Source organism: Melanaphis sacchari, unplaced genomic scaffold (genome assembly GCF_002803265.2).
Source record: "Melanaphis sacchari strain LSU unplaced genomic scaffold, SCAv2.0 Contig20_pilon_pilon, whole genome shotgun sequence".
NCBI classification, from domain to species: domain Eukaryota; kingdom Metazoa; phylum Arthropoda; class Insecta; order Hemiptera; family Aphididae; genus Melanaphis; species Melanaphis sacchari.
In genome coordinates, this window is record NW_020271042.1 from 3,245,683 (window position 1) to 3,266,021 (window position 20,339).

Genomic DNA, 20,339 nt, shown 5'->3' on the forward strand with positions numbered 1-20,339 from the left:
TCAACTATTAATCCATAAAAACATGTTTTGAAGATTAAAAATGATATTTATATTTATTTATTTATTTACTACATGGTACATACCTAATCATTTTTAGATTAATTAATATTTTACATTAACAAATAAATAATTCATTTTTACAAAAAACAACAGATTTACAACTACAACCAGCCAATAATAGTTTTAAGATTAATATTTTAAATACAAAACGTTAATAATAAATTAATTTTTGATTTAAATTATTAAATAAGTAGTACTAATGATTTAATTTTTAATCGCATTTTAATCATAAAAATAATTTAAGACCTTGAATTGGACACGTAAGAAGCAAAGCCTACTCAAATTTAAAATAATATTAAAACTAGGAATAGAAATCAAGGACAGTACATCATTGTTTAATTATCATGTGTTATTATTTTATTAATAATAATAAATAATAAATAATGAAAAAAATATCCTGTCTTAAATTTTAGTTATGAATTATGAATTATAATTTATAATGTTGACATATCCTATTGGCCATTACATTATATTTATTGACTATTTTACAAATTTATACTAGTACGAGAATTATTATATATGATGCAAGTAAGCTACATTATTATTTCTCTTCTGACAACTAAAATAGCCAATAGGTTAAAAATGAACCAATTCATTAATAATATATTTTTATATCTATTGCCCAGTATCATCAATACTACAAAATACAAAGTACAATGTGTATTGTAGACACATGACTAACAACAATTAGTATTAAATATTACTACTAAATAGAACATAGTTACATAGAATAAAGAAAACAATAATGGCATTACTAAAACATTATTTTACTGAAATATTTGTATTTTTAATGGGAAAACGTGAGGAGGCCAATATATATCATAATAAATTAATGAATTATTATAGCAAGCAATTAGGCTGCAGTGATTTATATTAGTGCATTACTTGGCCAGGCCATATAACTGATAGTGCCTGCAAGCAAATTTCATTGATGCAATTTCTAAAACAAAATAGGGCAGAATTCTAATACTTAATAATTTCAATAATTATTATATTTATTTATTCAAAAAATTAAATTATTTTATTTTAGATCAAATATTATAAATAAATAAAGTCCAGTAATTATTGTTAAATGGTTAATTAAATTGAATACATATTATAATGAATTTAAAAAACCATCTTGGTAAATAATTTATAATAAAAAAAATACATTATTAAAATATATATATTATATTACATTTTATTAGGATCATATTTATAAAGACAATCTCTAATAATTTTTTTTTTCAATGGTCCTTTATATTTTTCCATACATTTTGAAAGCTGATTGTCATTTTCAATACATTTTGATAAACTCTGGACACATGTATTTGGTAATTTCAAGCCATAATAGACATAAACCTAGAAAATAAAGTAAAACCTTTTACACATTTGAAAATAAAATATTAAATTTAAAATTATAAAGATGAGAAGATTAGAAGAAAAATTATTCTTAATCTTGAATAATAAAAAAGAAAGTTTAAAAAAAATCTAATTATTAATTGATCGACAAGACTTGAATCCAAAATATTATGAAAATAAAATAATAAAATTAACTAAATACCTTCTGAGAATTAGTAATAAACACAAAACTAGACATAGATTTTGTATTTGGTTTTACTGTATACATTCCACAACAAAAAGCAGAAACAGATTCTCCAAATTTAAATGTTGCATGTTGACTTTTCTGATCCACAATCAAGGTTTCTCCATTTGATGAACATGTTATTAAATAATCAGGGCCACCGTCTGCTATCGACAATTTACTTAAAATAATCAATTCTTGATCAATATTTTTACTCCTAGAAAACCAAAATATTGGATACACATTACACATTAAATATATGGAGTGTTATGAGTAGTAATATAAGTTAATTATTACTAGGGCTCAAAAGTTGTAGGAGCTAAAAAAGGTAAAATATACATGAAAAAATTACAAGATATGCATTAAAAACGATATTAAATATGCAAAAAAATTATTCTGAAGTCCAAAAAAAAAAAAAAAAAATCAAAAAATGTTGTTAATAAATTAATAAAATAATAATATACATAAAAACTGTTTATAACTGAAAATAATTTATAACTGGTTGGCATTTTGACATCTTATTTAGCTGAAAATATTATTAAAAATATATTTTCAGTATTTTTGAAATTACAATATTAATTGAAATATATAACAGGTTAAGAAAGAAAAAATCAATTCCTTTAGAATATAAAATATGCACAATATGTGTATAAAATCAATAAAACACACACTTTTTTACTTAAAATTGACAAAATATACGAAATATGCATTTTTAATTTTTAATTTATTAACTCTCCATTGTACAGTTCAGATTTCTAAATTGGTCTGTTATAAATTGAGAGAATACAGAACAATATGCAATACCTATAACTTCTGAGCCTTAATTATTACTTAACATACTATTTTAAATAATACTAAGGCACTTAACTTTATTATTTATTTATTGAAATAACATAAGAATAATTATGTTAATTATTTTTTCAGAGAAATGTTATTAAATAATGAGTCAAATTTTATATAGTATATATAATATTGCAAGGGACTTTACTCAAAAAATAAAAATAAAAATATGTTCAACAATAAGTGACAATAATTTTTAAATACATTTTTCTATAAAATAAATAAATTGTTTACATGCAAGAGTTACTTGCTTTAAATTTTTATAATTTTATGTTCTTTTAGTTTTACATATTTAAAAATATAGAAAATAGTATCATTGTAACTAGTTACTATTGAGTTAAAAGAAGTTATATAATTCTATTGTATTTTAGTAACAAAAAACTAATATAGAAGCTTTTAAATTTTTTAACTAAACATAATGCAGTTAATTTTTAAAAATAACTTACTTAACATTAAATTTAAATTACATAATAATAATATTAACTATTAATAAAAAATAATTTTTACCACAAAATTGTCTCTTTTTTGGCTAACATTACCAAACCATTTAAAGAAGCAATTCCATATAAATGATCATTTATATCAAATAGTTCTTGCTCACAATTTGCATCTACTTTGAGATCTCCTATCATTACTGAGGATATGGAAGGATTAAGAAGTTCTAATGGTAAGTTGTTTTCATTTTCATATTCAATTGATTTTTCACTATAAAAAAATCAATTATTAGTAAAACTATTTACAAAGACAAATTATTTTTATAAGATTACATTAATTCTGGAAAAGCTATAGGACAATAAAAACGCATTGCACTGACACCGGGTTGAGAAACAAGTAAACACGGTCTATTTTTAACGTCCTTAATCAATATAATTGATCCAATTTGGTTAGCACATTCCCATTTATGTAATGGTACTAGTCGTCCAGCAGCTGCACTCTGACTCCAACGATAGGAACGTACCACTCTGTCTGTTAAACCAACGATTAGTTCTAACATTCCATCAGAATCAATATCACCTAGTAAAATCACCTACAATTATTTTGATTTATAATACTAGTTAGATTTTAATTTAGTAAATTTTCAATATTTACTTTAGTGTTTGCTGGGATTCGCTGATCATGTACAGGCTCAAGTTTCATAATACATTCATCAGCTAGATCTAATTTACTAAACTTTAAACATAAATAAATATGACACCAGCCATCACCAGATATAACAATTAAAGCATTACTGCCACAGTTCATTAAGTCTCCAATAGCTATTGCAGTAATTATGCCTAATCCCGATATTTTTTGGATCAGCCGATGACCTTTAAATATGTATAAGTCACCTTCCATACTGCCAATAACAAGTTCTATTTCATTGTCATTGTCCACATCGCCTAGTGCAATGGCACTATTGAATACATTTCCAGGCAATTCAAAATCAATAAAGTCAACAAAAGTTGCAATATTTAATTCTTGTTCATCCATTTTACTGAATCTAAAATTAAAATAAACATTATTCTATCTTTTAAAAGTAAAATACTAATGAGGTATTAATCATATAAATAAATTAAGTGATGGTATTATAAAATTATAAACATTATATTACTTCTTAGTTTAAACTGTCTAAACGTTAAATTTATAACAATGTTTAAAAGAAGTAAAGTAATATTTAACAATTTCAATTTTACCTATAAATAATTTAAAAACAAAGAAACACTATGATGTAAATTAATATTTTATATTAAACCTAAATTACTGTAATTTATAAATAATTTACCTTATGATTCCAGTTCTTACTAATCCAAAAAAAAAATGCAAAACATAAATTTTTGATAATATCTACTGTTTTATTATTCGATTACATTTTTTCGTTGTTATTCAGATACAATAATAAAATAATTTTCATAAATAAAATATTAACTCGATTAAATCTTAAAACTTGATATGATAATATAATTACTATGTTAACATAAATTAGTTATTAAACTTGCTAAATTTAGAATTTTATATTTTAGAACTCATAGTTAAGCGATAACACTATTTTATTTTACTGAATAATATACTATTACATTATAGCACTATAAAATGTAGATGTAGCGTAACAGTAACACATTATCCGTGTTTTACATTGGCATTAAAATTGGACAATTTTTATTTAAACATTTTAAACATTAAACACATTGTAATGAACTTATAACATAAAATGTAAATAATAATTTCAACAGCAATTTCATATTAGAAATTCGTGATATCCAGTATCTCTGATTGTAGATAACCAGTATGGTTATATAACCCATATGGTAAAAAAAAAAAATGTTTATCTTTTTTTTTAGGTTCTTACATTTCTATAGAAAAAGAACGTTTACATTAGTTTCGTAGAAGAAAAATATCATATATGTTCGACTTGGAATAAACAATAAATCTCGTCACTAACCGCCAAATTATATTTAAATTTAGTTTACGTATTCGTTTAATACTTACCTATTAGATAATAGATTATAATGTATATCTATAATATATTACTCATTAAAAAATTAATTTAGTTAACTTATTATGAAAAAGATATGATTTAAATAAAAAATGCTTAATTAAGCATAAAATAAGTATTTATATGTTTTTTTTTTTTTTTAAATATATGTAATTACAATAACACAGTCGAATATAATATTATAATACCATTTAAATATTTAATTATTAACGAATCATCCATTTTATTCTAATAAAGCTCTGAGTTTTAATTATAAAATATTAAGGCATCCACAGTTGTGGTATTTAGCTTATGAGTGTTTTAGTTTTATATTAAATTAATAACACTGTATTCTGATATTGAAAATAGATATCAATAAAAACCCAAGATTCCCATACTAAAATTCTTACTTTTAAGTTTAATTATTTACTCTAATATTTAAAGTTTTAATAACAGTCTTCACAATGTATATAAATGTACTTATATTTTCATCTTAGTCGGTAGAATTGTCTTTCAGAAAAGTAATACCTATCTGAAAAATCATCAATACATTGGTTCGATTTCAATGCACCTATTACCTAATAAGTGGCAGGTACATAATTTATTTCAGTTTTAAAGATCATTTGAAGATGAGTTTTGGCAAACATTTAAAACTAAAATTTAATTATTTATGTATATTTATTTATTTATTTATTTATTTACTGAAGCTTTCTATTAACTAGTCACAAATTAAAAAGATCTTGAGATCAAGAAACGCTAGAGTATACTCAGTATTGATACTCAATATAAATTTTAGGAGACTATTTTTTATAGACAACATTTTTGATAATCAACTTAGTAACAATAATAACCTATATCAGGTTACCATATTTTTAATTGTTCTATTCATTGTTGATTATTATAATTTTATTTATATAATATTATGATTTATGTTATTATTTTTCGATAACGATGGACATGCGTGTGTGTTATGATGAGAGGTGACCCGCACCGCCGCATGCATGGCGGTTATACTTATATAGTTAGACCAGACTGGTCGATTATTTTTATATTAGTTTTTACACACTTTTCTTAAGTTCGCTTTCATGTCTGTTTGTCTGTAATCAAATCGAGCGCGCAAGATTTGAGGCACTTTTTGAAGATAAAAAATTTTGAAAATTGGTATAGACCTTGGTCTTGTATGACAATACAATAATCCGTTGTAATTTTGGGACACGGACCTCCAGGTAGGCGATGACGGGTGTGCAAAGTCATCTCCGAGGAAGTAAAGGTACGAAGGGTTTCTCTGGGTCAAGACGGGTTAACTTAACCATTACTCGCCGAAAAAAAAATTAGCGTTGCAGAGGAACTCTCGGCATCCCCCCTACACGGATTCTGCAGTGGTACAGCAGAATAAGACTGTACAGCTCAAGCTGCAGATCCCCGTATAGCAACGGATTGTCCCCACGACGTCACCGTAAAAACCCCGTTTCCACTGTGTGCTTCTGCAGTGATACAGCTCACGACTGTATTGTTGAAGCTCTGAAGAACCTCACACATTAGCGAACGGTCGTCCACATTTACGCTGCTAAAACAAAAAAAAAAAATATATAAAAAAAAAAATTTTAAAATATCAATTAAAAATCTTTAAAAAAAAAAAAATAATCATCAGTAAAAATTTAATAATATCTTTTATCACTTTAATTAGATGCACTTACTTAACAGCAATATTATATTCTTTCCAGTAAACCGTCTGCTACTTTCATATTACTTATTGCTAATGCTTGATATTCATCAAGGATAGATTTATAATTTTAAAGGTTAAGATAATTTAAGATTTATAGTATAAGCTTTAAAATGCATAGTATTTTAAATTATTGTCTCGATTTTTAGTTTTTTTCATTTTACAGTATAATAATGTTTATAATAAATGAATAAATAATACTTCAATTGTGATAATTATATATTAAATTTGGAAAAGATTCACAAGATTTACAATTAAATTAATTTGTTTGTTTGTTATAGTTAGCAAAAGGAGAGCTTCCAGATAAATTTGTTGATAAACCAACTGTAACATTGACTAACATGCACTATACAAATACGTATTCTTCTGTTTGTACAAAAGTTTTATCATTTTCAGTTTAAGGTGGGAACAATTTACATGAATAGGTATAGTGTATACAATTGAATAATAACTGGATAATTTTTAAGAGTAATCATGTTTATTTGGAATAAATTATAAACATTAAATTTTGATTTTGAGGAACAAACTTACCTATAATTTACATACCACAAGTTTAAATTAATTCCCTCACATTATAAAATATAATATCATTTGTAAGAAATAAACAATGAAATTAAAATCGGATTAAAATAATGAAAATTAAATATTTACTTCTCAATATTAGCTGCTCTGTGAAATACTTCTGTTGCTTCCCTCAAATACAGCGCTGAACATTCTTGATTCTAGAATATTATATCACGAACTATACAATGTATTGATGGTATACATCTATGGTATTGAATGAATATCATTGTATCAAACAATTTGTTTATTTTTTAATTATAATTTATAATGAATTTATTGTTACTTTTTAATATCGCAGTAGATTGCAAGTAAATATAATCTAATTTATGTAAATTAATGGTGTATACATTGAATTTAGTTTTTATAATATGTCTTGTTAAAAGTAAAGTCACAGAACGTTCAATGATCCATCATGTATTTTTTATGTTGAAGTTTCACTATACTATTAAAATCAATAGAATATTTTTGTTAACATATCAACTATGTGCAAAGGTTTATATTATTAATATAAAAAAATGAGGTAAGAAAACTGTACTTTAAATATAAATTGTTATAGTTAAACAGTTTACATCTTAAAGAGACGTAATACATCTAATGTTTAAGGGGATAATATGAGTAATTTATTAATAAATACGCATCTTGCAACTACTAATATTTAAGTTTATAAAAAAATTGTGTTCATTTTGTGATATGAGTAGGCGCTGAGAAATTGAGATTTAAAAACATGCATTTCTAAACCAATTACCTTGCTACCAATAGTTCTAGATAGATAATAATTGATTGAATTTGATATCTTAAAAAATAAAACCAACTCATATTTTAATTAACATTTTACATCAGCCAACGAACATGATTTTTTTTTATTAAATAAAGACTCATATTAATTAAACCTAAATTGTAGAGCATCATTCGAAATAAATAAATATCTTTAAAATAGTCTAAAATAAATGTTATACAAATAAATTCACTATACGAGTATAAATTAATATATTATCTCAATATTTTACATCGGCAGTACATTTAGTGAGTATCGTAATTTGAAAAATAATTTCGTACAATATTAAAATACTTTATATCTTTATATCTTAGTAATTTGGATATTATATTTCATATTAATAGATTTATAAAAATACAATAACATACTTCACAGTTCACAAGTATACAAGAATAGAACTTTTACCACAAGAAACTTGTATTACTTAAAAAAAAAAATAATGAGTTTTACACTAATGTATGCTTACTACAACTGAAAGTGCAATAATTTGTTAAAACACACAAATTTACAAATCAATGGCTTATTGTGGTATTTATAAATATATAACAAATAAAATATAACGTAATATAATTAGCCTAACATGTGTATGATATTACTGACCATCGTTTTATGCAGAAAATAAATAGCATCCTATATCATTTGATACATATTATGTTATTTTTAAATTTCTAATACGTATCCATGTTGGTATAATTATTGGTTAGATTACTGAATTTCCGTTTCGTTTTTTATTTATTATTGTAATATAAGTACGTCATGTGATTAATATTTTGAGATGTATACGTACGTATATGCCTCTAAATTGCCTATACACAACGCCGTATCAAAATTATGAATATCCATAAACCCAACAAACAAAACAGGGTATTAAATAAATTGTCAACAATGTCAACAATAAAAGAATTGAACAAAAGATATTATGTAAGTCGATTAATATCATATACGTTACAAATTGTTAATAAGTAATAAATTATTATTACTTATACAATAAATAATAATATATTATACTATTACAGTTTACAGAACAGTAAATAATGATATCTTAAACTAATTAATTATTAATATTATGATTGATGACTTAATAAATTTGATTAATGAATTGATACTATCCCTAAATGTAAAGAAGGAACATTATTTTAACGTTTCATTTATTATTTTTTTTATTATTATTCAGTACTAATTTTTAATAAATTATTTACAGTATAATAAAACATTTTTAATAAAGAATAATATGTACGTAAAATTTGTTTTACACCATATTTTATATTTATTAAAAATTTATTTAAAAAAATTTATCTTTCATAATTTTACTCTATTTTATAATGGCATTAAGATTAATAATTTATAATGGAGAGACTAAATTTATTTGAGATTTAACGACGAAACATATATATCTAACATATCAATAATAATTTTTAATTTTATATCCGTTTATTTCTAATTTATTGAATTTGTATTGTTATTAATTAATTTAACTAAAAACTTTTACTTTATTCATATCATATAAATATAGCTATATGCATTGCGTATAAAACCGCTGGGAATTAAAATATGAATTTACTTTGTGTAGTATTTTCTTCAAAACCTTTTAACTGCAATACACGAATAACAACTTAAAATATTTAAACAAATTGATTTGCCGACATGAATACAATCAAACCAAAAGTTATGAGACGCACCATATGTATATAATATTATACAGTCGCTTGTTTTTATCGGTTTAACATAATATAACGCACGCAGATGATTTTTACGATTTACTATTTACGAGGTAACGATTGAGATAATAATGATATCGTAAAGATATGTATATATAATATATATAAATTGAGAATGATTAAGTATAATATGCGAGGAGGTCGAGCGTGAAAAATTCACAAACGAGTCTTATTATAATACACTACATATGCCATTTAGTGAATTTACTATTTTGTACTATATTATTAGTATTGCCTGTATGCCCCTAACAATATATACACTATTGAATATGCAAGTTTTAAATATAAATCTCAACAGAAGAGGCGTCGTGTCATAAAATCTTATCGCCAAGTGTCTGACGTATATGGGTGGTATAAATAACTAAGTTTTATTTATTTAATTATACTTTTAATAGACATAAAATGAACTAATTTTTTATATGTTTGTTCTGTCCTTTATATTAACGGTTCTCAATTTTCTTTTTATTCAAGTCTCACTAAATAAAAGATAATAAATTATTTTTTATAATTATTATGCTTAATCATTTTTATCAAAATATAAATAATAGTAATTTATTCGAATTTGTATATTACGAAAAAATGTGAAAACGTGAAATGAAATATTAAAATATTGTCATTGATGATTCGTTTTCAAGAACCATTTTTAAAAATATAAACTAAATCTTACCACACAAGTAATAGTTAGTCTAAAAATTTGCTTTTAGTATGTGTATGACTTAGTGTTTTTCTTTGTTTTCGGAACCGTAGAACTATCTTTATGTAACAATTACGATTCACCATAAATCGTGTGGTACCTATCTCTTGTCACGCCAAATTTTTATTATTATTATTACAAAGAAAATTATATTTACAACTAGTACACACAAAAAATGCAATGAGTAATGAGTATAAAACATCTTATGACTTAACAGATCGAATGAAGGAGATATTGGTTGCCTCGTCCAGTGATACTTATAATTCAATAACTATTTTATGCGAATACAATTAATCTATACAAATATGAAATTAAAATTATACTTAAAAGAGATTGAAAATGCGAGAATTCCTCAATTTTACAAGTATATAGTTCAAATATTTAGCCATAAAAAATAAATAATAATTTTACTTTTTTCATTGGTGTTTGGAATACAACAAACTATAATTAGTAATATGTTTTACTGTAAAAATTATTTATGAGTAATAAATGCACACAATCAATTAATTCAGACTTCGGAATGTAAAATTATAATACACATAGTTATTACTTATTAATTTCGCAAAAATATCCAAACTCGTTATTTATTAATTGTAAGGTGATAATTTATCAAATTATTGGATTTCATATTAAAATTTTTAGGGCTATTAAATAATATGATTTATACTATTTCTTATTTAATACGTGTAAAATGTATTGAAATAATTGACTATTTGTAATAATATTGAGGACTGTCATCAAACAAGAGAAAAGATTGGTTACATCTGAATTCCAGTATTTGGTTCAATGAAAATTCTTTTCACATATATTTACACGATATAATTATTAAATCCTTTTAACCATTTTTACTTAACTTCTATATATCTAATATGCAAAAATTCTATTTGGCCAAATGTACTTTTTGAACCATACTTCATTCATATTTTTTAGACAAGTGTTTGTAAGTATTTGCTGCATTATTCCCATCTGTAAACAATACAAAAATCGTCATTTAAGTGTATTATTATTGTGATAAAAAAAGAACGAATACCCAAGGTTATTGAATCCGTTGGCCATCATTATTTGTTTTTACTATATCAAACATTGAGTATTATAATTCATAACAATCAACGCTTAATAATTTCAAATATAAAACAACGTGTTAAATGTTAAATAATTATTATCTAATAATTTTTCACATGCATACCCATAGGCGTACGCAGACTCCAAAAGTAGGTAGTACCCATAAATTATTATTATCGGTCTCCTATATTAAAACTATTAGACTTTTTCTTAAGTTTAATGTGTTTTTAGTGTACATATTACGTATAATATAAAAATACGAGTTGCATACTATTATACATCATTTCTGAGAGGTAGTCATGGCGGGTTAATATTTAAGTTAAAATACAATCAAAAAAGAAAAATTAATGAATTATTTTATCGATAATAAATTATCACAAGTTTTACTTTGTAAATTGTAAATTAAACAATTAGTTTGTCAGTTTAAAATTAAAATTAATACAATTAACTCATAAAAATTGTTAATATATATATTTAACTTTTATTTTAAAACATATAATCTGTAATTATTTATTTACAATGAGCATATGGGGAAGTATACATTTATTTTTAATATATAATGCTAGTCACTATACACATCTACACGTTAAACTACATACAGACTTTCAACAATAGAGTGTACCATCACAATGAATTATTCTTATTTTTAAAATTTGCTTTAAAAATATAATCTAAAATTTATTTTTGTAATCAAGATGTATTTATTGTAATTAATAATAATACATGAGAAATTTGATTGAGAAATTGGGCACTTCGGCCCATGAAATTCACAGGGCGACCTGGTTACACCCTACACGCTCTGTGCGCACGCCTATGTACATACCTCTTACTACGTACCTATTGAATAAAAGTGATAAGTAATTGAAGTAAATTAAATCAAATAAAAGTCTCAGGAAATAAAGTATAAGAATGTATAAAATGGTAAATAAAATGTTAAAATTACCGGAATCTAATTAACAGAAAATTTTCAACGATAATCAATGTATATACATGCAGTCAAAAAAAATAAACGATCGGTAACTATTCTGTAATAGCCAATAATTAAAATATGAATAGTTAAGTAATAAATATTATTTGGATTTATTTTTTCTCGGATATTTTTACGAACATACTACCAAATAACTTACGATTTACAAACAATGTAACTGTAACAAGGTCGTGGAATCTGTTATACAAACGTAATTTAGTAATTTAGGATTTTTAGAGTTTTTTTTTTTAATAATTTAATTATAGTTAAGCTTCAGAAAATGCAAATCAAATAATAAGTTCCTAATAATATATTTTATGATTATACAATTATTTATTACTAAATTCAGCCCTAGTATATATTATAATAATATATATAATATTATGAATGACTATTACAAGTATTATAGTCATCCGGAGTTTCTTTATGTACGGATTACGGTATAAACTCAGAACTAATGAATTTGATACGGTGTGTCTCGTATAAAGTGTTAAGTATATATTGTATTATATATGCAGTGTATACGGATGACTATTATATATTTAGTAAACATTATTCCTTATTATTTATTATATATTTGCGAATATTAATAGTTTGTAATATTTGTGATCTGTTAAATAATGATGATACAAGTGACGATTTGGTCTCTTTTGTGGTATATTAACAAACGTTGTATAGTTTATCTGTAAACTTATGCAAGTATTTAACTAAATGTATGTACATTGATGTGTATTTATCCTATAGATAGAACTCGTGAGTGTCGTGACAGTTCTTCTATTCTTTGTCTAATTTTTTGTTCTTTAACTTTTGTTCAAATATAATGCTGTCAAAGTGTCAAATAACACATAAAGACACTTTACAAAATTAGTTTGTCATACTTAAAAATTTATAAAACACTATAATATTGTATAGAATGATTCATATATTATGTTCATTCCATTTTCTTTAATAATGCAATTATAAAAATCTGATTTTTGAAATGTTTAAGTATACATAAATACCATATTTTCAATTGTTGAGATTTTTTTGTTCAACTTGAGAAATGTTTTGTAGTGATACATTCTTTAATTTTTCAAATGAAACCTACCATTTTCTATTTTAAACTATTCAGTAAATAATTTAAAAATTTAAAATACGGTTTTATTAAAATATAAAATAGATGAATGGAATATTAAACCTATTATTTATTAAACTCGAACAATTTTTAAAAATCACAAGTTTGGATCATCAAATAATATTCCTGAAATGATATAAAAAATATTAAGTAATCGAGAACATCGTTTTTAAGTACAGTCGAACTTGGTTAACTCGAAGTTGAAGGGACCGGAAAAAAGTTTGAATTATTCAAAAATTCAAGTTATCCAAATTGAAAATTTTTAAAACAGTACAAAATACATTAATTCTTACATATTTATAATGAATAAAGTAATGTAAAAAAATATTTACTGTGTATTTATATATGAATTATGTATATGTAATTTTAAAGAGGTATGTATTTATGTATAAATAAAAATGAGGTTAGAAAAAATAGAAAATTATTTCAAAAAGATATTTATTTTTGTTTGAATTTTGTTGTTAATCGCAGCGTTTATGCAATGAATCGTTTTAAACCATTTATCGAAAACGATAACACTAATGAGTAGTGACCTTATTTTCAATATGAAAATATATACATAGATACACGAGGGAAATATCACAATTTTATAATATTAATAAAACTCAAAATTTCGAGTTATCCACGAAAATATTCGAGTTGAACAAGATTTTTTTACATTGTTTAAATAGGAAATTCTAGGGATCAGAGAAAAAGTTCGAGGTATTGACGATTTCGAGTTAAAAAAGTTTGAAATAACCAAGTTCGATTGTATATCTAAAATTTCTTAAAATAAGGTTTTGAATAACTGCATTATTAAAGAATGGATTGGTGATGAGAATACTCGTACTATTTTTATTAATTAAGAATTGGCTTGTGTCGAAATGATGATCTGCAAGTTACAATTCGCTTATAAAAGTTTAATTCTGTCTATTATTATTATTATACTACGGTTAATTATTAACGAGTTACCAAATGTCGTACTCTCATACAATGTATGGGAATTTTTGATTCTAAATCATTAGACGGACAAACAACAGATTTCGCTCATTTTAAAACAATACATGATTTTGCATTGTTTGCGCGTACCTTGAAATAAATGAATCAAAATCGTTGACCTTAAAGGCCTGGCCTATACAAATTACGCGTCAATAAGAGCCAATAAACCTTATTACAATAGCATTGGAGTGGGATTTATAAATCACTGGGAAAACGGGAAAAACACTAACCTCCATTCCACTCAATGTCACTACATACCAACGTTCTGAGTATAAAACTTAACAGCACCGTGTAAAATTGTTAAATCATATTAAACATCGCTATGCATTTCGAAGTGACATACACCACATGGCTTATAGCCACATTATTCATAAGTCGATCTGTAAGTACATACAACTTTTTACTATAACAATACAGAATACTACTTGAATTGTGTTTCATGATTATAAGTCTATACTTGTTTTATCTGGGTGGATCAAAAATATTGTATGTTTGATTTGCATAATATTATAATATGCGTTTTCTTAAATGTAGCGCAATTCTTTTTTAAACATTATTTAATCGACGGTTTGTTTTATTATTGGATTAGTAAACAAAAATCGAAACATAGGTTCTTTAATTCCCATTCATATTATTTTTCGTGGATCCATATAATTTATTCATCTTATCAATCAGTAATCGTAACAATATATACATTTTGATGATTTGAAGTCGTTTGACATAAATGATATAATATAAATGCTCAACATTCATTGTAATACAGTATTGTCTAAATTAATTGGACAATTGCAATTTATCAAACTAAGATAGTTGCTGATTTGATTGTAATTGTTTCAGATATGCGACGATAAGGCGTCTGGTGGTAGTCACGGCAGCGGTGGTGGCAGTGGCAGTGGCGGTGGTGGCAGTGGCGGTGGCGGCAGTGGCGGTGGCGGCAGTGGCGGTGGTGGCAGTGGCGGTGGTGGCAGTGGCGGTAGTGGCAGTGGCAGTGGCGGCAGTGGCAGTGGCGGTAATGGCGGACATGGTAGCAGTGGCGGCAGTGGAGGTAGTGGTGGGCACGGTAGCAGTGGCGGCAGTGGCAGTAGTGGCGGTTTTGGAATGGATAACATGCCTTTTGCTATGAACGGGATGTCAGGAATACAATTACCTTTCCCGTTTTTCCCTCCATTCGGATGTGACACGACATGTCAACCAATACAAATGCAAGTATTTCAGCATCAACAAGTACAAGAGATGTCGACAAAGGTTACGCCGACGACTCAGGCGCCGAGTAAGTAATTTATAGTAATTTAAAACACTACCAAATGGTACTAAATAGATGTATATCAAAAACTAAACTGATGTAAAATTAAAGTAACAAATAAAATATAGAAAATTAAATATAAAAAAAAAAAAATCAAATTACATAATGACATAATGCTATACACGCGAGCAGAACAATAAAAATAAATCTAGATTTAAAATGATTTCAATATTTTGACGTCATCCCACTTTGAATTGTTATTTTTTATATTTTCTTCTTACGATTTTCTCATCGATTAATTTTAAATTCATAAAAATTTCGTTTTCACAATTTCAGCCACACACCCTCCGACGACCATGCCACCGCCGAAATCCACATCACCAGCACAAAAGCCAATGACCAATACATACACCTCGCAAACGATCATTATGTACCCGAACTGGTAAGGAATTATTACGGTATACCAATGTTTTGTTATACATATATAACCTATAAGATTGTGTCTACAGCTTCCGAACCCTTAAGACCAGCATTTGTGCGGCTGTTGATATTATATAAATAAATAATGTACCAAATACGTGTAACAGTTGTGACTATTATGTTACGTCGATTGTTGTGGTCGTAATAATAATAATAATAATAATACGATTTTCAGGTGCCAAGGTTGGTGCAGGTTTTTCTATCAACCTCCACCGCAACCAGTGTATTACCAGCCGAATTGTTTACTATTTTCATGGATGGGTTTGGGATCGGGGATGTCCATGGGAATGCCTTCCACACAAATGTGAGACTTAAGCGGATTCAGCTGCAGAGTTCGATAAACTGCTCTAACAAAACAATCGTTATCACTGTAGTTTCATCATATACTTACGTATAGTATTTATTATTATTATATATATATTTTTTTTTATTATTATTTTTATAATACAATATAAACAATAATATTAATAATAAAAAAAACAATTTTAAATAATTTTATTTAATTGTTATTTTTAATAAAATCAATTTTTTTTTAATAATTTTTACACATTACTATTCACGAGAACAATCGAATGATATGAATCCTTAAATCGTAAGAGCAATTCGTATCTATATACAAAATAAATATGTTTGTATATATCAATAAATAATATTTTACTAGGTAATTATTGATTAATACTAACGAGATATTGATTATAATAATTGTATTTATTTATTGTTTTCTTAAAAAAAGGACAGACGGTGAGATGTCATGTGGAAATTTTCTTAACTATAAACCAATGAAAATAAATTAACAATTATATCGCTCATAATATTGTAGTCAACACCAAATAGTCTTACTTATAAAAAATAATTATAAGTAGAATAGTTTAAAAAAAAAAAATAATAAAAATATCGAACAAACAAATTAATATCAGAACGAAGAAAAAAATAACAATATTTATTATTTTTGAAAAAGTTTTTGATTTGATTCCACAAAAAAAAAAAAAAAAAATCAACTGCCTAAGGTACAACAATAATAAGCGAGTGAAACTTAATAGAATAGTTTAAAAAATGTAGAGTATTTACACTAAACAGTTGGTTTTTTTATACATATTATTTTTGGTGCAATTAGGTAGGCTTATCTTAGTACATTCATTACGGTTCTATGTCCGTCATTGAGTCATCGTTATTCAGCAGACTTGTCACACATATACAATAAAATTTCGGCGTACCTTTTAGAAAAATCTTAGTAGGGTGTTTACACCTATGTTAATATGTGGTGACAACACCAGTAGCATCGGCGGCGACAACGACAATGACTCAATAACAATCGCAGAACATTATCAAACCTACTTATCTAATATCTAGTGTATACGATTTCGTTAAAACTATACGATATTATACAAATAAATATATTTAAAAATTACAAAATTATAGTAGAATAGGTACTCATTTACACTAATAATAATAATAATAATAATAATAATAATAATAATAATAATAAATAAAAGGTTTGGAAACCAAACGGATCGAATCGTTACGTCGAATCAAAGAGTATATTTTAAAATAAAATGAAAATTATTTGACATCTTATACCTTCAAAACGTAATTTTCCCGATTTTTTTTTACAGATATTAGTCTCTTATTATCTAGAACTATTAGTTAAACGAAATAAATCGGGTTGATCCGTTTGTTTTCTTAACCCTTCGAATAACACTATAAGTCTTATTTTAACAGGTCTCAAATGGTTCCCAATGGTTTTCGGTTCGAATATTATAATTATTGCATTATATAATATTATAAGGTATTTTTTTTTTTTATAAATGAAAAACTTTCCCAAGACTAGAGACCGTGATAGACTAGAAAAAATTGTTTACATCGTGGAACTAAGAAATTATTGACGCTGTATTAAAGATGTGACAGTCTTTCTAGTTATTTTAAACTGTTTTAAAGTTTGTTTTCACACTAACATTAAATTTAAACAAAATAGTAAGTTGTAATGAAGAAACTATATAATCACAAAAAATATAGGACCACTTAAGTGATACAAATCAAACAATTTTTGGGATGCGTATTTAAGTCTAAAAAATTGCACATTCTTTATATTTATATATATAATATAGTATATGATTTTTATAATAATATATTTATATGTATAATAACTATTTACAAACGGTGTATACAAAACGTTATAAAAAAATTAACTATGTCATAATCTGTTACACACGTAGATTGCGGTAACATTTCGTTGGCCTAATCTCTAAAATTCGTTGTTCCACGATTTCTCTTCCTTAACACTGATAGCTTCCTGTTCGTGTTCGCCATCTGATTCTTGTTTTAAGGAACTGGCTTCTGATGGTGTAGATCTACCAGACTTATCTTCGTCGTTGACATCCGACGGTTCTACTCGAATGGTCTCCGATCTTCTTCTCTCAGCGCAACCATCAGCCGCTTGCATTACGCAAACGCCATTTATAATTACTTCGGATTGCTGCTGTTGCTGCTTCTGTTCGGATTGCAACCAATCTGGGTTGACCCATTGTGGAGCAGCTGGTTTTCTGCGAGAACTTCCGACTACAGGTACGGCCGGGATTTCTTCTCTAGGTTCCGATTCTTCCGACCGGCTGTCTTCGTCATCAAAGTCAGTATCTACTTCGTGTTTCACGCTCAAATCCAATCCGGACATTTGCTCATCCACAGTGGCAGAAGAGGATGATGTCAACATTGGTATGAAAGAAGATAGATCAGTGCCATGTTGCAAATAAGGGTTTCCTGCATTAAACGGTATTGGAAGGCCACCGAAACCTAGTCGATGACTTAAGAGAATTCTAAACTGAATTGGGTCGAATCCAGGACCAGTTTGTGATTGTTGTTGCTGTGAATCAGAATGAGGAGATTGTTGCTTAATTCTCATTCTATGATTGTGGAACCAGTTCGTTATTGTCCTAGTCGCTAAATTTAATTCCGATGCAAGAAACTCAATTGTACCCACACTTGGGTATTGATCCAGGGCAAACGCTAATTTCAATGCTTCTTTTTGTTCATCGGAAAATAGAACCTAAAATTAAAATGACCATAATATATCATTTTTTTAAATATTCACATAACAATGGTTAGAAAGTATAATATTTATAAATTATATGATTCTTACTCGTTGTTTTTTTGCGGCAGATGGAGGACTACTAGTACCACTGTGATAAAAGTCCGAAGTGTCATTCGAAGATGTGTCACTTCCATTGTCTTGTTGTCCAGAACCTCGTCTTCTTTTGTTCAACTCTCTCCGTTCACTTTTAATAGCTTGCAATCTTTCCACATTATGTTGATCAGATAGCCAAAGTTGCATTCGGATGAATGGTTCACGGCCTTTAATGCTTAGCATATGCCATGGCTTAGGCTTTGATAGCAATTCACTAACTGATCCCTGAGAGAGTCCCAGTACAGCTTCACCGAAAATCTTAAAAAACATAAACGATTAGTAAAAAATACTGTTAACATTTCTTTTAATATTTACTTTTTGTCCAATATTATTAGCGAGGAGTGCTTCTTTGATTTTAGTAGTAATAGTCTGTGTGTCTAGATCTTGCGTTAGAGCAGCCATCTCGTAAACTGATGGCACAACTGCAGGTGGATGACGTGTTCCCGAATTTTGGAAAGCTGCAGCCACGTGTTGTAACATCAGGTTTTGCGGAATTCCGTTATTTGGTATTGGACTTGCTTTAAGTTTATTGTCAGTGACCATCATAGATGCAAGTTGACTACCCGTTGATATTAATGAAGAAGCAGTAGATGAAGTTGCGTGGTGATGTCCACCTGGAGACTGAAGTTGTATATGATGGTTGCTTGGCGATTGTAGTGAAGACGCCATATCAGAATCTTCTGACATTGTTGTAGACGTGTTGCACATTGAGGTAAGTATATGATGATGTGGTGTTTGGCGATCCGCATCTCCACTAACTTTTAAGAGATCGAGAGGTGAAGGGGTCATTTTACCACCAAAAGTGTGTGTTGATTTTACTAAATTCTGATTCATAGCTATATTTAAAAAAAAATAATTAATAAGTACAAAAAATATATTAATAAAACGCAATTAATGTCTATTTAAATAGTGCTAAATTATAATAAT

At 26.3% G+C, this 20,339-nt stretch overlaps 3 protein-coding genes across 6 annotated transcripts in view; 1 reads left to right on the forward strand and 2 right to left on the reverse strand.

Moving 5' to 3' along the window:
* Positions 1 to 1,233: 1,233 nt before the first annotated feature.
* On the reverse strand, positions 1,234 to 4,385 carry LOC112593658 (KICSTOR complex protein ITFG2-like). The gene is made up of 6 exons (XM_025338162.1): positions 4,227 to 4,385; positions 3,554 to 3,944; positions 3,232 to 3,491; positions 2,972 to 3,169; positions 1,604 to 1,841; positions 1,234 to 1,401 (listed from the first exon to the last, which is right to left on the reverse strand). The coding sequence occupies exons 2-6, from the start codon at positions 3,932 to 3,934 to the stop codon at positions 1,234 to 1,236; spliced, it is 1,245 nt and encodes a 414-aa protein (XP_025193947.1). The 5' UTR covers positions 3,935 to 3,944; positions 4,227 to 4,385.
* Positions 4,386 to 14,772: 10,387 nt separating this feature from the next.
* Positions 14,773 to 16,612, forward strand: LOC112593668 (keratin, type II cytoskeletal 1-like). The gene is made up of 4 exons (XM_025338174.1): positions 14,773 to 14,893; positions 15,349 to 15,781; positions 16,091 to 16,196; positions 16,410 to 16,612. The coding sequence occupies exons 1-4, from the start codon at positions 14,834 to 14,836 to the stop codon at positions 16,540 to 16,542; spliced, it is 732 nt and encodes a 243-aa protein (XP_025193959.1). The 5' UTR covers positions 14,773 to 14,833; the 3' UTR covers positions 16,543 to 16,612.
* Positions 16,613 to 17,217: 605 nt separating this feature from the next.
* LOC112593795 (homeobox protein cut) overlaps positions 17,218 to 20,339 on the reverse strand; it is a 35,057-nt gene continuing 31,935 nt past the window's right edge. For 3 of the 4 annotated variants that reach the window (XM_025338341.1, XM_025338340.1, XM_025338339.1), the window contains 3 exons: positions 19,728 to 20,248; positions 19,368 to 19,670; positions 17,218 to 19,274 (listed from right to left, as the gene is read on the reverse strand). In XM_025338341.1, the coding sequence (XP_025194126.1) occupies positions 18,477 to 19,274; positions 19,368 to 19,670; positions 19,728 to 20,248 (1,622 nt within the window). In that variant the 3' untranslated portion in view covers positions 17,218 to 18,476. The remainder of the gene's footprint in view (positions 19,275 to 19,367; positions 19,671 to 19,727; positions 20,249 to 20,339) is intronic. The other variant, XM_025338338.1, reaches the window with a different exon arrangement.

Bases quoted from the DNA above. Each gene is read 5' to 3' on its own strand.
- LOC112593668 (XM_025338174.1), top strand. From the start codon at position 14,834: ATGCATTTCGAAGTGACATACACCACATGGCTTATAGCCACATTATTC. The intron at 14,894-15,348 runs GTAAGTACATAC...TAATTGTTTCAG, and splicing joins CATTATTCATAAGTCGATCT to ATATGCGACGATAAGGCGTC. The intron at 16,197-16,409 runs GTAAGGAATTAT...TACGATTTTCAG, and splicing joins ATCATTATGTACCCGAACTG to GTGCCAAGGTTGGTGCAGGT.
- LOC112593658 (XM_025338162.1), bottom strand. From the start codon at position 3,934: ATGGATGAACAAGAATTAAATATTGCAACTTTTGTTGACTTTATTGAT. The intron at 3,492-3,553 runs GTAAATATTGAA...AAATAATTGTAG, and splicing joins GAATCCCAGCAAACACTAAA to GTGATTTTACTAGGTGATAT. The intron at 3,170-3,231 runs GTAATCTTATAA...ATTTTTTTATAG, and splicing joins ATAGCTTTTCCAGAATTAAT to TGAAAAATCAATTGAATATG.